The sequence below is a fragment of the Tasmannia lanceolata genome, unplaced genomic scaffold, assembly GCF_043159265.1.
Source record: "Tasmannia lanceolata isolate RefF3 unplaced genomic scaffold, GAP_Taslan_0.1 ptg000008l, whole genome shotgun sequence".
Lineage (NCBI taxonomy): Eukaryota > Viridiplantae > Streptophyta > Magnoliopsida > Canellales > Winteraceae > Tasmannia > Tasmannia lanceolata.
Window position 1 is genome coordinate 22,833,917 of NW_027518685.1, and position 19,372 is coordinate 22,853,288.

The 19,372-nt window shown below is 36.9% G+C and overlaps 2 protein-coding genes across 2 annotated transcripts; one reads left to right on the plus strand and one right to left on the minus strand.

Moving 5' to 3' along the window:
- Positions 1–1,267: 1,267 nt before the first annotated feature.
- Positions 1,268–13,612, minus strand: SCAMP5 (SCAMP family protein). Its single transcript, XM_077388667.1, has 12 exons — positions 13,380–13,612; positions 8,471–8,575; positions 8,308–8,370; positions 8,024–8,057; positions 7,795–7,917; positions 5,670–5,732; positions 5,473–5,566; positions 2,539–2,584; positions 2,385–2,452; positions 2,139–2,187; positions 1,655–1,720; positions 1,268–1,516 (listed from the first exon to the last, which is right to left on the minus strand). The coding sequence occupies exons 1-12, from the start codon at positions 13,434–13,436 to the stop codon at positions 1,481–1,483; spliced, it is 804 nt and encodes a 267-aa protein (XP_077244782.1). The 5' UTR covers positions 13,437–13,612; the 3' UTR covers positions 1,268–1,480.
- An 863-nt stretch (positions 13,613–14,475) lies between these two features.
- On the plus strand, positions 14,476–18,666 carry LOC143884850 (NADH dehydrogenase [ubiquinone] iron-sulfur protein 6, mitochondrial-like). Its single transcript, XM_077388669.1, has 3 exons — positions 14,476–14,680; positions 18,051–18,135; positions 18,277–18,666. Exons 1-3 carry the CDS (start codon positions 14,552–14,554, stop codon positions 18,384–18,386), a joined length of 324 nt encoding a protein of 107 aa, XP_077244784.1. The 5' UTR covers positions 14,476–14,551; the 3' UTR covers positions 18,387–18,666.
- The last annotated feature ends 706 nt before the right edge of the window (positions 18,667–19,372 follow it).

Sequence of the window (19,372 nt, forward strand, 5' to 3'; positions counted from 1 at the left end):
TGCTTTCTACAAAAGAGTGTGGCAGTGTGAAGAAAAGATAGTCCCGTATTTGCAGAAATGTTCAGAGGGAGGATTTTTTCTTTTTATATTTTCACTAATGATTTGGCTGATCAGCTTGTCAAGTTAGACTCTTTCCTTTTATATCCGATGACAGTGAATTTATAATTTGTCCTTTCGTTCCTTCATTAAAAAACTGATGGCTTGCTGAAAGTGAGAAATGTGCCCTATGAAATGATAAAGGAACCCTAATGTATATTTTGCTCATTCCACCAGTCTTAGCGATTGGCGAGCTTGTCCCCAAAATCTCACCTCAGGTCTTTTTCGCCTTATGAAGAAATAAGAGTCCTCTTTGAGAGGAATTCTTCAATATGGTGAGGTATTGAGACCTCTCTACTTTTAGAGAAATGCTTCAATGGGGGTTGGATGGCATTATAATACAACGAGGCACACACTATGGCGTGGTTAGTATCACCTTTGTTTGATCTGAACCGTCCACCTGATAGTCCTTCATTTGGATCATGTGAAAACCTGAAGGAAAAAAAAAATTATGCCCATCATTGAATCCTAACATTCAACAATGTATATTTTTCATTGTTGTGTTTGAACCCACCAGCCACATTACACATATAGCCCAAATGGTGAAAAGGTCGACCAAACAAAAAATTAAGCAATTGTGCTTTATGTTTCTTCGTACTCGGGTGCTCGCCCCTTCTTTTTCTTAATAAAATAATCTACCATCCAAAAAATAGGACTAAAAAAAAAGAAGTGGGATATCCTCCAAAGAGGGCCAATGTATCAGCGAGTGACAACCAAGCCATCTATAAGAGAACAAATGCTAATCCATGGTTGCATCCTATATTTGCACCCACAGAGGGTACTTCTAAAAAGAGCATTAAAGCAGCCTGAAGCTTTACTTTTATCTAATAAGGCAATAGCTCTTCACTCCAAGTAGATCACCCACAACATATAATCATAAATAGCTTCACTTATCTTTACATGATGTCATTCACAAGCTTAAAGCCCATTTTTCGGCCAAAATTCTGTACGAGATAAAATATTATTTTATTCGATTTTGTCATATTTCGTCCGAAATTTCGAAATCTCGTCCGAAATTTTGGTTTCGGTGAGGAGCGGAAAGCGAAACGCATTCCGAAACCGGAATTTGAAACCATGCTTTTATGTCTATGGCTACTTTACATAGAGTTTGTGTGATTTTGCATAATTCTCATCAATTAGGTAAAGCAAGGTTTGATTGAACACAATCAAATAAATGGAATCACATTATGTATGGATTTAAGAAAAAAAGAATTCAGAAAACATGAATCCTAGGGAGCGCCGGTCACCGTGTGAATAACATATGAATCAAACACAAGCACATGCAAAAAAAAAAGGGAGAAAAAAGAAAAATAAAAAATCATGGAAACTCACGCAGTATGAATATTAACACGTAAAATCAGAAGCTACGTGATGGCATCAGACTTCAAGTCTTGGCTCCCCTGAAATACATGTAAATTTTCTGCACAAGCCAAACAATAATATATAACTTCAGTTATACGAAGCAAGAAGGAGAAACATACACACTTTTTTTTTTAATATCCAGACAACTGAAAATTTTATAGATATGGGAAAAAAGAGGGGAGCCTTAAGCACTAACCTGAAGCACCCACAAGCTGAGAAGTGATTCCAAACAAAATAAACCGAATCCAATCAAGTAGAAAATCTGCAAGAAAAACAAAACACAATATCACCATTTAAACTACGATAAAGACACAACATTCCAATATTAAAAAGTAAAAAGAACCATGGTACATTTCAGAAATTAGATGATGCTCCATATAAAACTCAAATCCCTTGATATTTTTTAATCATTAAGCATGAATATAATCAATTTTGTTTAGTATTAACAGGCAAGCTACAGTTAAGGTCTTAAGGAATATTGAAATCAGATTCCTTCTAGGACATGGTCCTAGGGACGTTTGCTTCAACTCAACAACCTTACTATAATAAGTGAATTGATTCTTCCGAAAGAATAATAAGTGAATTGATCAAAATTAAAGTTTATGTCTCTGAGATTCAGATTATAAGGTATAATGTAAACAAAATTTTGAAAGTCGAAAAGCATTTCTAATCCAACTTACCCCCACCAACACATGATCCGAGAATACATCAATAGCCGCAAGGATGCCCCTGAATACAGAAAACAATTATAACAGTAGTTTGTAAGGCATTTGTACATTCTGGGTTGATTTACGCAGAGAAAATGTGGCAGAAAGCAATGAAACACAAAATGCCCTTACGGAGATCAAAGCCCAAAACTCCTGGTTTAATTTTTCTTTTATTTAGAACTAAGCCAAAAAAAAAAAAATGCTGACAGGAGCACTTACGTTAATGACTTCCCATGAAAGATAATTGGAGGAGCAATAGCAGCAAATATGCAAAAACCGATGTGGAGCTGCACCAAGGCAATACCAATATCAAGGAAAAAAAGTACAGAATCCAGAACTATGCTCAATCAGAAGTGATAGGTTAGATGAATACCAAGTATAACACGAAAAACAAGCTAAAGTTCAGGGCACTATCCGTCCTGCAAATGAGAAAAGCCAATCACCAACATTCATCATCTAGGGAAATAAACTATTGTAATTCTGTGCAAAATAAACTGAAAACAGCAGTACATCTTTTCTTTGCTGCTCACCATATATTTAAAGAAAAACACAAAACAATCACAACACCAATGCACCTATCCAACTATCCAAGTGGTCAAAGGATAGGTACCATCAATCTTCCTCATGAAGCAGAAGAATGCATTGTTCTTGTTTTCTTATTGATTTTTTCCAACAAAAGAATAATTGAAATAATTGGTCATCAATCTAGAGTATCCATACAATCTAGGGGGTCTGATTTAGGACAATACCTAATTTAGGGAAAATCCTACACTCCTAAAGGGATTAAGACTTTAGAACATATTAGGGATTATGCGGAAAACTAAAAGAACACTTAACAACCAACCTAGGGCTGAATTAACGCCTAATTAATCTATGGGCAACAACAATAATGCGACTTAAATAGCATAAATAATTGTAAAGATTGTAATTAAGCATGAACTAAAGCTTATACAGATCAATCAAAGCGATAAAGATTCGTAAGATGAATTGATAATAGAAGGATTAGTCCGAAACTGGGTCTACACATGCAACCAATTAAAAGAACTAAAAGATAATGTAAGACCTATCAATTAGATGTAGCAAAAGCATGAGAAATTAATAATAATCAATGAAGAAAAAAAAAATGAATGTCCAGCAGCAGGAATTGGGTCAAAACAATTCAGATTTAGGCCGTAGGGGTATTTTGGTACTTTCTGCAAATCTGGAAATTGAAGGGAACTGCTGTCCAGATCTTAGGTAAGGGTTTAGGTAGGTAAAAGAAAGGTAATTCTAGGGTTTAGGTTCTGATTTTATGGTAGGTTTAGGCTAGGGTTCACTAAAACTAGTTTTAGGGCTTGAAAAGGGTGAAAATTACAATAAGGCTCAAAAGGGGTTTAAAGTTAGGGTTCTTGAGTGATTAGGCCGAAGTTTAATCATAAAAACAATCCCTCAAAATCTCATAACAAGATCTTGGAGAGCAAGGGATAGATCTATGGATTTTGGGTTTTTCTAGTCTTAGGGTTCAAGAACAAAGAAAATAGAAAATTTGGTTTACTAATCTTGTTTGTGTTGATTTGATTGAAGAAATAAAAGATAATAGAAGAGAATAGGTGAGAGGAGATGAGAGAAGAATAGCTCCAAGACACCAAGAGGAGAAGAGAAGAAGTCCAAGCCACAATAGCTCTCACAAAAAATTCTCAATTCTATTCAATATTTAAAAGTCTTTTACATTGCTTTCATACAATATATTTATATGAAAAGAAACCCAAGAAGATAACTTAGGGGCCATTTGGATATGCTGATTTTATAATCCTGGATTTCCTCAAAATTGTAGTTGGGAGACAAGAGAAGAAAGAGAGCAGCCGTCGTTTTCTGATTTCTAGCCCTTCTTTCCAACGGCAAGAGAGCTGGCGATCGTCCCATGTTTCCAAGTTTTAGAAATCACAGGATGCGAGAGAGATTTCTAAAACATGGTTTTCTTACTTAAAATCCAAGAAACGCTGCCCGGACAGCATGCCAGCAGCTTCATCATGACCCTCTTTTAAAAAAATTTCAAACTAAAAACCTGGATTCTAAAATCTGCGTATCCAAACGGCCCTTTAAAGTTAAAAACTAATCTCAACCATTCATCCAAAGTAAACTAAGTAAAGATAAAAACTTGCCTAAAATAGTAAACTAACTAATCTCAACCATTGCTTTCATAAGATGTAGTTATAAGAAATGAAACCCTAGAAGATAACTTAAAGTTAAAAACTAATCTCAACCATTCATCCAAAATAAACTAAGTAAAGATAAAAACTTACCTAAAATAGTAATCCTGTAATAGACCTTTACCGCCGCCTAAAAACACTCATAACTTGCTCAAATCACATCCAAATAATGTGATCTTGGCCCATTAGATAGGTAATTGAAAAATCTTTATAATAATACAAAAAACAAGCCAAACAGATGAGATTTGATGCCTAAAAGTAGGCTACAAATAAAATAACGAAAGTAAAAAGTAAATAATAAAAAAAGGACGACAATGTCTGTGACTCATGCTAGAGTCCCCGCCATCGGTCTTGTCCACGTCTACGCTTGTAAACCTTGAATCAACGCCCATTGTTGAAGTCCCCATCAAGGTTGATAGCAATTTTAGGAACAATTGATTCTTACGTTGTTCTAGATGACAAGATATGTTTTTGTAAGAATTAAGAGGTACATGGTTCATGACAATTCTAGCAACTAGGTCACCCAAATATTGGTATGGCAGGAGTGTATCATGAGTACACGACTTAAACTTAAATTGAAGTTTCCAGCATGGTTAAAGCACTCTTTTTGAAATGTCTAGGTGCATAGTTTCGCAAAGGTTAAGGAGGATGACGTGTTTTTCAATTGTTTTAGCCCTTCATACATCCAGAATTATTCCATATTCTCAAAAATGAGAGCTTTATGATGATTGATAATTATAAAATGCACTTCGTAATTTATTTAGGTCACATTGGGAGAAAAAAAAAACAACCGTAGACATTATTATGAAACCAATATATATATATATATATTTTTAAAAAGAACCTTTTCTGAAATAGACTATTCAAAAGGAAAACCTTTTGAAATCAAAGCTCTAACTGGGATAGCTATCCCTGGATCAAACAACCAACCCAAAAGGATCTTTTACCGATAGTAATAGTTAAATAATTATTTACCATAACATTTCCATTATCTGGAGTTATGATGTTTTTTGCTTCAGGCTGCAGTAGGTTGCACGTTATTTATATGCATAGAAAGAAACAACAGTCAAACAGGAGTGCAGATAAACAACCGAAACTATTGGCTATTGACAGCATACCTCATAGCACGATACAATGGCCGATACCATAGCACATATGAAAGAGGACATCCAAGTAAAGCATAGATAGTTGCAAGGAAAAAGATTTTAACACCTGCGAATGGTGAGGAAATTCAGAAATTAATGTAGATTAAGCCGCGTGAAATGACATTAGGGGAAATGAATCACACGCAAATTGCCAGGAAACCAAACCTTACCTCCACCTTTAATCCAACAAACAATCACAGCAATCACATTCCATGTGAGACATAAAACAATACCTGCAAGACCACTAAAAATTATCATATTTCAAGCACCGTAGCAAAAGAATTGTACTACACTTGAGGACAAGTCATAATTTGACAGCTCTCCAAGGAATGCTTTCCGGTCAGAGAGGCCATGAAGGATTGCCATGAAGAATTCGATCTTTATATGGGATGAAACTAAAAAAGTGGGATGCACAGGCAAGAATGGCCTAGATGGGAGGGTAGCAGCCACACCTGGTCTGGGTTATAAGCCAAATACTCTTCAGAAGCCGCAAGGTACCAACGTGGGTACACCACACAGATCCTTTCACATGCATGTGAGGTGAATACCAAGTTGTGGCACTTCCAATTAATGGGGCAGCTGATGGGTTTCAAAATTGGATTATACCCAATTCGGAAATCGGAAAACAAGTTGAAAGCCTACACACCCATCAAAAAAAAAGTTGAAAGCCTACGGTGGAGATCTGTATCCTTTCCTGTTGAGAGAAGCTTCATATCTTACGATTTTTCTATGTGATGTGTAAACTACATGTGAACATAGTTGGGCCAGGAGATACTTCGGGAGGGACTCCACCCAATTACAGTAGAATCCATTCTAGTATATTAGGACACGGTTGGGCCAGGAGAGACTTCGGGAGGGACTCCACCCAATTACAGTAGAATCCATTCTAGCATATTAGGTTGTGCTAGTTTCTACTTCAATACAGTACAATGAGCCGATTAAAAGAATAAGGGTGGCAACTTAACGATACTGAACTTCTTGAGTCCTAACAAGAGTGACTTGGCCAAAATTTTGTAAAAAATATGCAGCAAACTAGTGGATCAATATACCTCAATTTCCGTGGCTCCTTGCTTCTCAGTGATTAAAGAATTAAATCTCGTTTGGCACCTCTAATTTATTTTTATCCTCTTGTGGAAATGAGGAAATCATTATGACTTTGAACAATTCTCCATTAATAAGATCCCAAAATTCATGGAGGAATGCAATCAGAAAACTGTCAGATCCTGGTGCTCCCTCTCCCTCCCTCCCTCATCCTCCCCAATCCCCATACTAAATATTGCCGTACGTCATAGCTCTTCTTCATCAAAGCTTTTCTTTCAATCCAGAAATCTTTATTCCTTTCATTGGATTTGAAGGCTACGTCATTAGTTCATCCACTTTCAATCTGCAAATATCAAGCATAAAGTTTTGCAAGAAGAGTTCACAATTTCCTATTAAACCTCCCCTTTATCTTCACAAAACAGTTTCTCACTTTAAGACAATGGCTGCAATTCCTCCTTTTCTAGTGTTTTCCATTTTATAGTAAAAAAAGGGGTTTTGCCCCTCCTTTTGTCCAAATAGCCTCAACTTATGCCTCCAACTTGTCCCTTCCCTTCAAAAAGAGCTTCATATTCGTCACTACATTTTTTTCCTTTTGAAACGGATATCTATTTATCAAAAGAAAGCAAAGATTAGAACCTAAATTCCACACGACAGTTGTAAAAGCTTATGGGTTTGTAAAGATTAGAACCTAAATTCCAAATTCTCCTTGAGTGGTCTGTGCGTATTCTGATAGTTTCATGTACATTCATTGCCGAAATTCCCTCATAATTTTTGACAATTACTAGAATTCTACAGAAATTGTTTTTTCTATTATATAGAACCAAACTCTTTATAAATACTTATGGGTTTGTAAAACCAGATGTTAGCCACCCTGATTTCAAATCCATATGGATTCGTACTAATTTTGAAAGACCGCTGGGAGAAACATTTTCTTGAAATGTAATTCCACAGTTACAAAGAAAAAAGGCAACCTTTTCAGTAGGTAGATAGGCGAACTATGAAGTGGCGTGTAAATTCTTTAGTGGCCTGGAATTGTATCCCTGCCCATTGCAAATGCTAAAGGAAAAGCTATGGTAGTAGGTTTTAGTTTGAAAATAAAATATTAACATTCACCGATATTATTGGGTATAAGAGGATGACATATTTCAAACAAAATGTGTCCAAAATTTGTGCGTGTGTGTGTGCGGGGGGGGGGGGGGGGGGGGGGGGGGCTTCTCCAATAAAGAGCAAGTGGGACAGTTTAGAATTCTATACCTAGCCAACTTGCAAAAGCCAGATACTGCAACCTTTGAGCGTGGATTGGTATTTCATTTGCTATATCATGATGAATGATTGGAAAGAAAGGGGGCCAGTTTTTGTCATCTGTGGGTACGCCAGCTGAAAACACATAATAAGCATATGAGGAAAGTGAGCACAAGCAGCACCAACAAAAAAATTAAAAATAAAATAAAAAATAAGCAGCTTAGGTGGTACTAAAGCTCACCTCTTACCACAGCGCCTTCCCTTCGTTTTATGTCCTGCGTTAAATAAGATAGGCATCACAAACAAACTTAACATGAAGAATATAGACTTATCAAGTGTCAAAATATTTAAGGATACACGTAACTCCGAAAAGGCTGGGTTAATGATGCACCATTTCAGAACACACGTAATACTAATTTATAAAGAAATTATTTACTTTCACAATAGATACTATTGCAACCAGCAAAGTGCCAAAATGCAGCTATATTAAAACGAATATTAAATTGCCGAGTTGTACAAATCAACCTTCTCTCTCCTTTTCAAATCTGCTTCCCAAGCTGCAAGTTCTTTCTCTTTTTTCTGGGGATCCTGCACAAATCCACATGCCCTTGGATAAATAGCCCAAGTCCACAAAAAGTAAATTTCAATATACATGGGAGATTATAAGTTGTCAACTGCCACCACATACATTCATTGTATCCAGTGGTATGTCAACAGTTGCATCATGTTTGTGGTTAAAACCCAAAGACTTGGGTTCCAGTGGCGGAAGGCGTGATTTTGAACCTGCAGAATTCTGCAAAGGACTGCATCAGTGACACTAAGATGGGCATTGAAATTAGCAACAGATATGCAAAGAAAACTTCATCTCATTTTACACTTTAACAGTAGCTCTATAAACATACTTCAGCCAAATGTAAGTTGTAGGCAGATAAAGATATATAGAAGCTAAAATCAAAAAAGATCTCATTTTTGTCGCTTAAGCAATAGCGCTTCAAGTGGCATTCAAATAACCCTAAGATCAGGACTTATGACAACCAATAAAGAATACGATCTTTCTCACCCAATTATCCCCTAACACAAATGATGCTAATTGCAATTCAATTTTGATGGGAACCATCCTAGGGACCATATCCTAATTAAGTGCCCTTCAGGTGTATTTTAAGTCCCTTACGTTTTGTGTGTGTGTGGGTGGTGGGGGGGGGGGGGGGGGGGTTATTTTAAGTCCCTTAAGTTGTAGGTGTTTAAAATTTCAGCCGAAATTTCAGATTTCGGCCGGGACTGAAATCAAAATTTATACCGAAAATTTAAGATTTACAACGAAGTTACCGAAACCAGAATTTAAAACCTTGCATAAGGGAGTCATTGTATTTGTGGGACTTGAAGTGGTTAGTGTTTTTTTTTTTTTTTAATGATGTGAAGTGGGTTAGTTTCCATGATGAGTTAGGAGTTCTTGTGAGTTTGAAAAGTCATAGTTATACTCATTGTGTTTTTTTTTTTTGAATGATTTGAAGTGGGTTAGTTTCCATGATGAGTTTGGAGTTCTTATGAGTTTGAAAAGTCATAGTTATACTTGTTGTATGGAAAGTTCAAGTAATAGTTTTATTTCAATGAGACATAGTTTCTTTAAATTGTACGCGTTTAAAATGGGGTCCACTTATTTATTACGAAAATCTTAAGCGATAGGGACATTTAAGTTATTTGTAATTAATCACTTAAGTTGTTAAGTGGCCACAAGGGCCTACATTGCAACATAAGGGAGGTGGGTTAGTTTCGATGATGAGTTTGAAGTTCTTGTGGGTTTGAAGAGTCATAGTTATACTTGTTGTAGGGAAAGTTCACGTAATAGTTTTATTTCGATGAGGAGTTAGTAGTTTGAGTATAATAGGAGTTCTAACAAACTAGGAGTTGTTTTGCAACGAGGATTAGGTGTGTGTTTTGCAATTTTCATAGGGCTTGCATAGCCTATAAATATGAAAGACCTATTGGCCCAGAAAAGAGTTGAATATGCATAAAATTTGATTCCTTATTATATTGATTGAGTGTGATGCCTCTTTTGAAGGTTAGCTCTCTATAGCCTGTAGAAGGACGACACCCGAGGCCCAATATGTCATCCCAAGTAGAGATCCATTATTTCCTATTAGCATACGCATATCTCTTTTGAATTTTTTCCTACAACCTTAACCCTAATATTTCCTATCTTATCCCCCCTGCTTCCTACCTTGAACCTATGACCTATCAACACTATTAGCCGAACATCCTGTTAGACTCCTTGTGGCTTGTCCTTAGACATTAGTTAGTAGATCTAATTTGCTTCATATTTTTTTTAAAGAACTTGATAGATTGTTATAGAGATCTGTTTTTCTAGCCTAGTTAGTTGATTTTCTTTTGATTGGAACCTATTGTTGAAACTTTTACTTGGATGACTTGAATTCTACTGAATAATTAATTTTAAAGCCTAGGATCTTTATGGGACTGTTTGGTTGACAAAAGCTAGGATGGCTTACAGGTTTTGCTTGGCATTCGGGTGCCACGTTAGCAAAACCCCTTGTTTGGCTACCAATATAACATTGAAATCCCTGGAGACTACCGGGGATGTCTCCTAGGTATGTTGATGTATCACCCTTGGCTCCACAAAAGGTGATTTTTGCTTGGATTTCTTAGGAATGATGTTGTCTCTCTCTCTCTCTCTCTCTCTCTCTCTATATATATATATATATATATATATATATATATATATATATAGGTAATGACACTCCCTACAACTACTCTGCGAGGCACTACTTACCACTATTTTATGAGGTAAGTTCCAGGTAAATCTAATGCTTGTTTCCTCCCTGTCACCACTACTCTAAGAGGTAAATAACTAAATACCTGCAACCAAACTGAAACTATGAAAATTTTAGTTGCTTTGATTCTTATGTGTTTTTTTTTTGAATGGTTTTGATTCTGATGTGTTGTTTGTTTTTATTTGGTAATGTAAGTGGCTATTAATCTGAATTAAAAATCCTTTCATGCATTCCGTGGAATTTTGCTTCCTAGTTTATTTGTTGCGGGATGTTATGCAACAAAAATATGTAATGACAATACCCCACAATCAAAAGTATAGAGAAGCTTGAGGAAATATTAAAGCAAAAGGAGCATTAAATTTTTATCAAAAGCTCAGCAGGGAACCAATGAAAATCAATAGGGAGAAACTTTTTTCCTGTGTGACACTTTATTCAAACTTAAAACTAAGACATGCATGGGGAAGTAGAGGACATATTTCAATCCACGCACTAATCTTGGGTGGTAGATAGGGTCCTTGGAAGATTGTTTGCCAAAATTGTTTTTCTGTGTGATGGGAATTACTTTTCTAGTTTTTTTTTAAGATTTAAAATATTATTAATGATGAAAAAGGATGATCCGCGGAAGAATACATAAAATCATGAGACCTAAAGGTGGGAGGAAATCAAACATCTCTAAACCCTCCCATTCATTACTAGACCTGGCTAACCTATCCGCCTCACCGTTTCCCGATCTTCTAACGTGCCTGTAATTGATAGATGTTCCCACCACACTCGTGGATCTCATCAAACCAGTAAGCGAATCGCCATAGATGATGATGACTCTCCTTCAGCCACCTAATAACATTTGAGGAGTCTCCCTCTACAATAAGCAAATCCATAATGGTTTCCTCCATAATCCTCATGCCCTAGAAAACCGCTCACCTTTGCCTCATTGGAATTTGTGATTCCAATGGGACCTGAGAAGGCCCACCTCGTCATTGCTGGTCATCTCGTAATAACACTCATGTTCGTGCTGGCCCAGGGTTTCCAAAGTGATTGGAATTACTTTTTCCTCGTTCTTTTTTCCTTTTTAAGATTGTCTAACCTTATTCAGAGTTGCCCATCTGATAATTTAAGTATAATTACATAAAAATTTGTAATAATTTAACTTAATCTGCAAGCAGTCAGTATAACTACAGTCTAGAAGAGACTACCAATTTTAAATCTCTCTAGTTCTTTTTCCTGAATATTAAATTCATTCAGGATAACAATAGAGTCTAGAATAGACTACCATTTTTAAATCTACAGAGAGAATTCATCTCAATCTGCTCGAAGTGAAGCAAATGGAAACTGAAATTCCACAGAATGGTACTGCAGTGTACTTTTACATATCAAGATTTATAGTTTTCGTGTGGCCATTTCAAATTGTTTGAAATGAAGTCAATTAAAAATGAAATTCCACAGAGTACTAGTATTCGGGACATCTAGATATCAAGAGATCAGGGTTTTCGAGTCTAGATCCAAACATCGCAATCCCTATCAGGTGCACGAACATAGCATTGAATCATTCCAAAAAGAATTGCAGATAATCTACGACAAAAGCGAAGACGGCAGAGGAAAAACCAAGAAAACCTAAGGCAAAACAAGAGAAATTAAAAACAAAAAAAACAAAAATAAGCGTATTCTGTACTCATACAAATCAAGACTTACAGTTTTAGTGTTGCCATTTCAATTTGTTTGAAATGAAGTCAACGAAAAAATGAAATTCCACATAGTACTAGTGTTCTGAACTTCTACAAATCAAGAGATTAGGGTTTCGTGTCTAGATCCAAACATCGCAATCCAGATCATGTGAATGAACATAGCATTGCATCATTCCAATAAGAATTTCAGATGATCTAAGAAGAAAGCGAGGATTACACAGTTTTAGTGTTGCCATTGCAATTTGTTTGCAATGAAGTCAACGAAAAAGTGAAATTCCACATAGCACTAGTGTTCTGAACTTCAACAAATCAAGAGATTAGGGTTTCGTGTCTAGATCCAAACATCACAATCCAGATCGGGTGAATGAACATAGCATTGCATCATTCCAATAAGAATTCCAGATAATCTAGGAAGAAATCGAAGTTTACAAAGGAAAAATCAAGAAACCTAGGGCAAAACAAGAGGAATAAAAAAAACAAAAAACAAAGCGGAAATACTCTGTACTTCTACAAATCAAGACTTATAGTTTTCGTGTTGCCATTTCAACATGTTTGAAATGAAGTCACCAAAAATGAAATTCCACAGAGTACTAGTGTTCTGAACTGCTAGAAATCAAGAGATTAGGGTTTCCGTATTTAGATCCAGACAGCGCAATCCAGATCGGGTGCATGAACACAGCATTGCATCATTCCAATAAGAATTTCAGATGATCTAAGAATAAAGAGAGGATTCCGAAGGAAAAAACAAGAAAACCTAGGGCAAAACAAGAGGAATAAAACAAAAAACAAAGCGGAAATATTCTGTACTTCTACAAATCAAGACTTATAGTTTTCGTGTTGCCATTTCAACATGATTGAAATGAAGTCAACAAAAAATGAAATTTCCACAGAGTACTAGTGTTCTGAACTGCTAGAAATCAAGAGATTAGGGTTTTAAAGTCTAGATCCAAACATTGGAATCCAGATCAGATGAATGAACATATAGCAATGCATCATTCTAATAAGAATTTAAGTAAATCTAAGACAAAAGAGAGGATTGCAGCGGAAAAATCAAGAAAAGCTACGGCAAAACAAGAGAAACAAATTTAAAAAAATAAAAATAAAATAAGCGAGATTCCAGGGCAGTTACAGAAAACGGATTCACTTCTTCTTCATCGAATGGATTGGGATCGTTTTGAAGACGCATTTTCGTTCTCGGAATTGGAAAAAATCAGTAGACGGAGCGAGAAGAACGGGAGATCTTTTCTTCGCACCGACGAAAATGCGAAGACGCAAATGTAGTTGAGATGGTGGAGATTTTTTATGGGCTTTATACAGGGCGGGACAACGTAAAAGCAACGAAAATTAAATTGTACTTTTTGCCCTGATTTTATGCGTAATGCCAATAAACCCGAAAATTATTTCCATCATATGATCCTAGCCCACTAGTCTATTCAAATACGACTCATACCTCATGCAAATCTCTACTGTTTGGAAGAGTTAGGATCAATCTTAGGTAGATGATTTTCTGTGCAAGGCTGGGTGGCAACAAATTAACGGTTTGGATCTTCGAACAAAGTGAGTTCATGTGATTTTTTTTTTAATTTTTAAATACACCATAAAAATACACTTGTTATGGTGCCTGCCTGAGATCTAAACCATTCATTGTTGGACCCCATTAAGAACTCGCGTTCAAGGAGAAAAGGCTGGTGGAACTGAACCGAAACCGAACTGAAAATTCGGTTTCGGTTCGTAAAACCAAACCGATTCAAATTTCAGATCGGTTTCGGTTTTGTAGAACCAAACCAATAATTGGTTCGCTGTGGGCAATGTAAATGCGCTCCTTTTCATCGGTTCGGTTTGGGGGTTCGGTTCGGTTTCGTTTTAGTTTGGTTAGGTTAGGTTTGAACATATATGTTCTGTTTGGTTCAATTTTGGTTTGGAGTGTAAGCATGTTCGGTTCGGTTCGGTTTGGGGTTCAAACATGACCATTGCCGCCCCTAACTACTAGTTGTGAGAATAAGTATAAGTGGGGCCTACCGTATTCTTGTGCTGTAGAGGCTCTGAAGCAACTGGAAAGGGGGGATAGGGGGTGAATTTACCCTTTAAAGCACTTAATCGGAGGGTCTAGATTTGTTGAAATCTGATGGATTGGCAGGATGAACGGGCTTCATCATGTGATAATGTGCCCCAGTTTATTTATTGGCACACCCCCATTTAATCCCTCGAGTGGTATATCTTCCACAAAAAGTAGAAAAAACAGTTGAAGAGGGTGTCTTTTGTCAATAAGGTCTCTCTCTCACACACCACGCGGTCACGGCAATGGCGATGAGAAGAAAATCAGGCCTTTTTCAACTCTCGAACCTCCTTAAAACCCTAGATTCGTCTCATGTCCCTTCGAATTTCAGAAATCTCTCCCTCATCAGTAACCATACCGCCAAATGGATGCAGGTATTTTTTTTTTCTCCCCAATTTATTTTGATCTATCGATACATTTCTTTGTTTTCTTTCCCTCCTTTTTTTTTTATGATTCTGCTGCACATCAGTTGGATTTTGTTTGCGTTAGCTATTTCCATTTTTTTTTTCTGGATTTCTCATGACTTATTTGTTTCTTCGTTGATTAGATCTGTTCTCCTTGTTTTGTTTTTGTTTGCAAAATTTGGGATTCTCTCTGGTCAGTAAATTACAAGCTTTTGGTTTTGTCTGAGAAACCCTAACGAGCGTGTTTGTCTTTACCAGTTATGTGTTACATGCCTGATTGGCCGTAACACAAATAAACAAAGAAAAAGATAAAAGAAGAAGAGGAAGAGAGAGGATGATTCGAGGCAACCGGACCTCTAACGGTTCAATTCGAGATAAATCATAACTCTCATGAAACTTAAGTTTCTGTTTTGGTTTCAAATTCTCTCCATTTGATTACAACTCCTTAAATACAAACACAAATATGTGTCACATCACCAACCCATTTACCCACTTACATGACACATACTAACTAACTAACTAACACCCACAAATCTAAAATGCATAATCCTACAATCACTACTTTGTGACTACACCATACACACTAAGGCTATGTTCGTTTGAGATTATTTCCCAAGAGATTGCTATTATGGCAACCTATTATTGCAATCACCTATTATTGTAATAAGAGAAATTATATGGTGGCCGACCGTCAAATCTGCAAGGGCTAGGTGGCAAACCACCTAGCCCTTGATTTTTTATCGGGTCAAAACACTAAAAAAAGGTGTTTCATGCCCTTGCAATTTTGAGCGATTGACATAAAAGAAACCCGCAAATCGTTAATAACTAGGGTTTCGAATGAGGAAAACCATAGATCCGATGGTTTTTGAACTGAAACCACAAAAATTTGTGTCGTTTGTATAGCAGATTGATCTTGAGATCCACATAGCTAGGGTTTCCGTAGGGTTTCATGAGGTTTTTTGATAGACCGAGAGCTGATTTTGGCAAAATGAGGTTAACCACTGTCGGGAGTAACTCTGTCATTTTTTAAAATTACCATGGCTAAAGTTGAAAAAGTGGGTCGGAATTACTGAAAGTTTCGTCAGGAGCGCATAATTGGTATCATCGGTTGTGAATCACCAATTTTGGTGATTATATTCACAGGTCTTTTTCTTTGTATTTAAATAATCGATTGTGATTTACGAACAGGGCCTAAACATGTACGTATCATTATAACCACGTCAGCCAAGTATTCAGCCGTGCTGAGTCAACTAGGATTTGCATTGGCCGCATTTTGGCCCATATACTATTTTTTTGAACTAAATTCTGGGTCCAAGTTTTGAAAACACTGCTATATATTATCTTTTATATGATTATAATCTGTTTATGTGACTTGAATAGAATGAGAATGGTGGATATCTTTCAAAGTTTGGAACTATCTTTCTGTTCGACAGAAGTGTATTGTATTGATCTATGGAGGGTGGCCAGCAAAAATAGCTTGATGACAGTTGATTTTAGATAGCATGGGTGTGCTGTGGAGCGTAGAATTCTAGATGGTTTCAACATGGTAGTCAAACTTTCTGTTCGCCCTCGTTGCTGCATTTTTTTTTCTGCATCATGAATCTAGTTTCAATTATCATTTAAAAAACACCAGTTTTTTTTTTTTTTTTGGAAATTAATGAAAATTTATTAATTAAAAGTTTGGACAAGGTGTCCCATTACAGGAGCACAGAGATTAAATGTGCTTACAAAGGACCCATTGGGTCAGTACAAATTACATTTGTTTCCATTAATGCTACATCCTCTTTTGCCAGAGTATCCGCCAAAGCATTGGCGGTTCTTCTCCGGTGCACAAGCTGGGGGTGAATTCTACGGACCAGATCCCTAATCTCATCTATGATATGATATAGCCTCCATGGACCACCACTTCGATTTCCCGCCCACATTGGCAGAGTCACCTTCCACAATCAGTGGCCCTAAGTTATGAACCACGCACCACCCGAGACCGAATAAAAGTCCCCTCGCCTCTGCTTCATTAGCATCGCAAGTGCCCGCTGGCCCAGAGTAGGACATTATTGTTCGCCCAGTAGAGTCCCGTATTAGTCCCCCAAAACCAGCCGGGCCCAGGTTACCAAGTGAGCTTCCATAAAAAAAACACCAGTTTATGCAATTCTCTGATATGTAGTACTGAGACATCCATGGAAGTAAAATTCAAAGATAATTCAGCTCAAAGGTGTACGTGCCCACTTGGAGGAAATAAAGTTGTTTAGATTTTGTTGCTTTTGGGATTTGCTTTCTTAGTTGTTTGTTATGGGTAGGATTCTTAGGGATAAGGGTTATTTAGATTAGGGGATTTTCTATAAATAACATGTATTCTGCCTTTATTAAAAAAGCAAGTAGAAATTGATTCCAGAAATTGTGTTTTGTGCACAAAGGAGGACGACCCTTCCCTCGAAGCGGGTCAAGATGCCGATCTTCCCTCTAAGAAGATCAACAACGTTGCGATCCGAATCAAGGTTCGTAACAAAAGGGAAGTGCTTATCGTTGAAGGTCTGATGCCAAGGTTGGAACCGAGACCAAGATGAGCAATATAATGCTTGCCCTTTTATTTTAAATCCTATATTGTCAAGGTCGCGGGGATGAGTTCTTTTTACCAATTAAGTTTCAAGAGATTGGCAATGTAGCTTCATGAAGTTGTCCGTATAAGAGATCTGCTGCCATAAGATTCCGGTTTATGCAAAACACTTAGAAGCATTGGTATATAGTGGAAACCTGCTCTGTTGATTCACAGAGTGGGGTATCTTGTTTCATATGAAAGGTGGAAATTTGGTATGAGGTGCAGACTTATCCGTGCACATTGAAATGTAGAATTACATTACACCACATCTCATGGTTTAGGCCTCTCAGACCATCATAAAATTTAATTTTCCATTAAAAAAAGCCTCTCTAGCTTCAGTTGAATCAGTCTCTGTCCGTCTTTAAGCTCAATAGCATATCCCATCATATGAAAGGTGGACATTTGCTCTCGATCAAATCAAGCCAATTTCGAGTTTTGGAACATTGATATGAGGTGCGGACTTATCTGTGCATATTGAAATGTAGAATTACATTACACTACATCTCATGGTTTAGGCCTTTCAGACCATCATAAAATTTAATTTTCCATTAAAGAAAGCCTCTCTAGCTTCAGTTGAATCAGTCTCTGTCTGTCTTTAAGCTCAGTGGCATATGCTATTTGGAGACTGCACTCCATTAGCTTTCTACTGCATTTTCATTTTCAAAATCAGCTCTAGAGAAGAAAGTTATCAAACAATAGCAAGAGGATTAATTTTAAGGAGCATTTGTTTGGTACTTGCTACAGGACACAAGTAAGAAATCTCCAATGGAGTTGATCAATGAGGTTCCACCTATCAAAGTTGAAGGTCGAATTGTTGCTTGCGAAGGAGGTAATTCACTAAGTGTACCCAAGCGTTTCACCTTATCTTAGAAAATTGGCTAGATCCATCTTCTGTCCATTTTCATTTATAAATAATTGCATTGCTTCTAAACTGATAATTTTTTTATTTTTTTTTGCCAACTGATTTTAGACAGCAATCCTGCCCTAGGGCATCCAATCGAATTCATATGTCTTGACCTGAAGGATCCGGCCATTTGCAAATATTGCGGTCTTCGTTATGTTCAACACAATCATCACTAGGAAGTTGGTATTTTTGAGCAGGATTTATGATGGGTTTGTCGACCTCAGACTATTTTGACTGCCAACAAGCCCTCCTCTTGAATGTAAGCTTTACTAAAACATGTATCACGCCTTCAGGATGTATTGATGGCATATTTCGTGTGTTTGGCTAATAAGAATTCAAACTGATTATGCTGCCACTAGTTGCGTGAATCTTTTACCTTAGGGCATTGCTCCCATTTTAACATTATGTGATTCAAAGAAACTGGGGATCCTAAATTGGCATGTTTCTTCTGTTGCTGTTTATTTTGCAATTACAGTATTTTAAAAGGCTAGCGCAGATTGCAATTTGGGCACAATTTAAACCTTCTCTGGATTGCTGTTCATGCCTGAGTACAATTTGCAATGCTACACAGATTACAATCTGAATATACATCCAAACACACCCTAAAAGCTTAGCACTTAATGACAATGGCTGCTAGAATCTACCCCCAATTTTCTGCATGTACTTCATGCATCTGGCCAGTTTTCATGGAAAATAGACTCCCAGAAGAAATGGTTTTTTGAAATTTGAAGTAGATGGAGTAAGCACAAGACGGGTTTCTAACTGAAATTACAAAGTTAAATTAGCAGATGAATTTCGTTGGCTACTAGATTGGCCAGGGTCTTCTTCGGCTAATGAGACCCCGATTCCCAAGCCTTCTGAGTATCTTTTGATAGGTGCCTCTATCTGCCCAGCGTCCCCTTCCTGCTTAAAATAGGTTTTTTGTTTTTCCTGTTTTCCAACCCCATCTCTCTCTCTCTCTCTCAAATATAATGGCCCCACATTGTTTGGGTGATTCAAACCATTCATTTGTTGGGCCCAGACGTCGATATGGTGTGCCCTAACAATTTTCTCCGTATGATAATCCTAACCCTCAGATTTGTGGAGCTTTAAAATTGACGGCACATATAGAAATCTCCATGGACCAGAGGGTTAGGATCATCCTATAGAGAATCCTATAGAG